General features: G+C 35.8%; 1 protein-coding gene across 1 annotated transcript; it reads right to left on the bottom strand.

Annotated features, from left to right (window-relative positions):
• Positions 1–271: 271 nt before the first annotated feature.
• Positions 272–2,632, bottom strand: LOC134250538 (substance-P receptor-like). The gene is made up of 2 exons (XM_062732900.1): positions 2,528–2,632; positions 272–1,512 (listed from the first exon to the last, which is right to left on the bottom strand). The coding sequence occupies exon 2, from the start codon at positions 1,504–1,506 to the stop codon at positions 433–435; it is 1,074 nt and encodes a 357-aa protein (XP_062588884.1). The 5' UTR covers positions 1,507–1,512; positions 2,528–2,632; the 3' UTR covers positions 272–432.
• Between the last annotated feature and the right edge of the window lie 355 nt (positions 2,633–2,987).

The raw sequence follows: 2,987 nt of genomic DNA, 5'->3' as shown, positions 1-2,987 counted from the left end.
GAAATCTCTGAACCATCATTCAATATTGTGTGAACTAGACAATACATAGTACATACAGTACATACTGTGATACATGTACGTCTCTTGGGCTGTCATATGTAAGATGTATTTCTTGTCACCGGAGGTTTTAAAATAAGCGGACATAGTAAATATTACAATTTTACAAGGTATTTTAGTGTAGATGAAACATTTTCCTATGTTGGTTACCTACGAATACAGGCACTACTTTCATAGTAGCTTAGCACACAGTTTTACCCGTGCCCAGTCCAAATTTAACTTGTTATATATGTTAATCTTTTATTTCAACAATCATTAAGGAATGAAAGACTTGGCAAAACAAAAAAAAAAAGATTATTGAAGCATAAACAAGAGAAAAAAAAATATACATTACAAATTTGGCTGTTTTTATAAATATTTTTAGAAAATTGTTTCTCAATCAGAAGAACTGCACAGTTTTCTTAATGGACAACGCCTATAGACAGATTCCAGTTCGTCCCTAAACTTCTTGTCTCGGTACGCATAAATACATGGGTTGATCATGCTGTTCAGAAAGTACGACCACACAAAGGCATAATAAAACTGGGCCTCAAGAAGCGAGAGTTTGCAGTCAAGGTTGTGTGTGAGGAAGAAGAGTATGGCCAAGGCATGGTGGGGCGTTGCGCATGCGATATAGGCCAACGTCACCGTCAAAAAAGTGATGGTCTTGGTGACAGTTTTAGAGACGCAACTACTGGTTGACGCCCGAGTGTCAGGCGTTAACGGAACACCACTGACGCGATCTTTGAATTTTCCAGATTTAAGGACTCTTTTGGCAATGCATACATAGACAACGATAAGGCAAATCGAGACAATCACAAAATACACGAGCGTAGTAAAATGATATATCGACATGTAGGGCGTATGTTTGTATGTGTCGTCTGTCAAGCAGCGAATTCCCTCTAAACCTTCCACGCCAGTCGGAACGTGAGAGAGTCCGAATAATATTGGAGCTGGCCATGAGATACCTGCAGCAACCACTAAACTGACCAAACACATAAGTTTTGCCGTCTGCAGAGAAATCTGTTGCGAATGTGGCGTCATGACCTTTCTGTACCTTTCTATTGCTATGACAACCATAGCGGAAGTAGATGCAATGGCACAGAAGTACAAAGTAAAGCGGGTCATTTTACAAAATCCCTCATACGGGTAAGTGATTGGGTGGAGCAAGTAAAATATTATAAGGGGTGCACTGACACAGCAATTTATCATGTCTAGACATGTTAACCAAATGATGAAAAGCCGATAATTGGAAACTTTAAATTTTTTGTAATATAGCACGAGTACATGCATATTTCCGATCATCCCGGCCACTATTACGAAGCCTAATAATGCGAGACCTCCGTGAAAACGACGAATATGTTGTTGGTTTATTTCTTCAAGCGTTACATTGGGTTTGGTTAATGTTTCTTTCATCCATGAGAAGCACTGTCTCTGTGAATGTTCTAAAGCTTCCGTTGAGTTCTCCATAGTTACCTAAAATTCAAAGTATAGTTCATGAATAAGAGCAAGTAAAAAACTATATGTCTGAAAAAAATATTTCTCTTAATATATGTCTATTTCATGATATAAGAGGAAATAGTTATTAGTTAATGAATAATTGAAACAACTACATTTGTATTCTAAAAAAGCGAGAGAAAATTATTTCTGTAAAAAATGAAAATGCTGATATTAAACTATGTTTTTATGCTCGAAAATTAGAGGCATACAATGTTTTCCTGTCCGTCTGTCTCACTGTCTAGCTTTTTGCTTTTTTTCCACAAAACTTTAACTTTTTTCATAACTCTTGATTGGTTAGAACTATGGCTTGCTTACATTATTGCACCTCTGACAAGATCAGCATATTTGACCTCTCGACCTTGCAGTTTTACTCACGTTTTACAAAATTTAACCAACTTTAAACTTGGCAAGCCCATAATTTTTTACCATTTAGTGCTAGGGTTTTTGTTGTTCAAATGTATATTCTTTCAGACCTTTGTAACAAGATCATCTCTTGGGTACCAACAATTTTGACCATTTGTCGTTGACCTTGCAGATTGACGCACTTTTGAAAAAGTTATGCCAAGGTTAAAGTTACTTTTAAGTTTTTGCAAAAGTGGGTCAAACTCCAGGGCAAGAGGTCAAATATGTTGGTGCCCAAAGAAAGGTCTCGTCAGAAGGAATGCGCCAGTAAAATATTAAGGCCATAGCTCTGAACAGTCAAGCGTTATGGGCAAAGTTAAAGTTTTTGCGGACAGAAAAACAACTGTACGAACAGTGCATAGAAATTTTCGATTACGGTGACATAATAACCTATTATATGCTATAAGCTTTATACTCTGGTATTTCATCTTATTTCGCTAAATTAAAAATCCTTCTGTCTGCAGACCATTTGTGTTTATCAGGAATCTTTCAATCTGTGCATTGTTTTACACAATGATTTAACATATTTGTCAAACTAGCTGATTATCTCGTTTGAAAAAAGTTTTTTGTTTGTGATTTTTTAGCTAACTTACGTCATTTCTGATCCGTAGTTCCTTTTCAATTAACTTGCGATAGAGGAACATGTGTGATGCATTTGTGGCTCTTAAACAAATTGCCACAATTTCCTTTTTGTGTTTATAGCTTAACCGAATCGTCAAAGACAGTGAATCAAAACAAACAGTAACTATTTATTATGTGATACATTAACAGGTTTTTGATGTGTTGCATTATAAGATCAATGTTATCCTTTCTTAAACATCCGTTTTCATTGTATACATGGTAAATGTACAAAGTGTAATTCTTTTCATACATAGAAAAGTAGATGATAGATTCCCCTATATCCATACTTCAAGTCTCGTGACTTGCACGTCTACTTACAACTACTCCTCCTACAGTTTTGTCCAATTTTTAAAAACCGGTAAAAAAATAGGTTACACTATGATAGTAACTCAGTTTTGTTTCAGCGATTTATTGCAATGGTTGCCAAA

The sequence above is a fragment of the Saccostrea cucullata genome, unplaced genomic scaffold (genome assembly GCF_032062105.1).
Source record: "Saccostrea cucullata isolate Sc308-1 unplaced genomic scaffold, CSIRO_AGI_Scuc_v1 ctg20234, whole genome shotgun sequence".
NCBI lineage: Eukaryota > Metazoa > Mollusca > Bivalvia > Ostreida > Ostreidae > Saccostrea > Saccostrea cuccullata.
Note: the sequence above shows the minus strand (reverse complement) of the source record. Positions and strands in the feature narration are given on the sequence as shown.

What these genes read in the sequence shown, in the direction of transcription:
- LOC134250538 (XM_062732900.1), bottom strand. Translation starts at nt 1,506, where the DNA reads ATGGAGAACTCAACGGAAGCTTTAGAACATTCACAGAGACAGTGCTTC.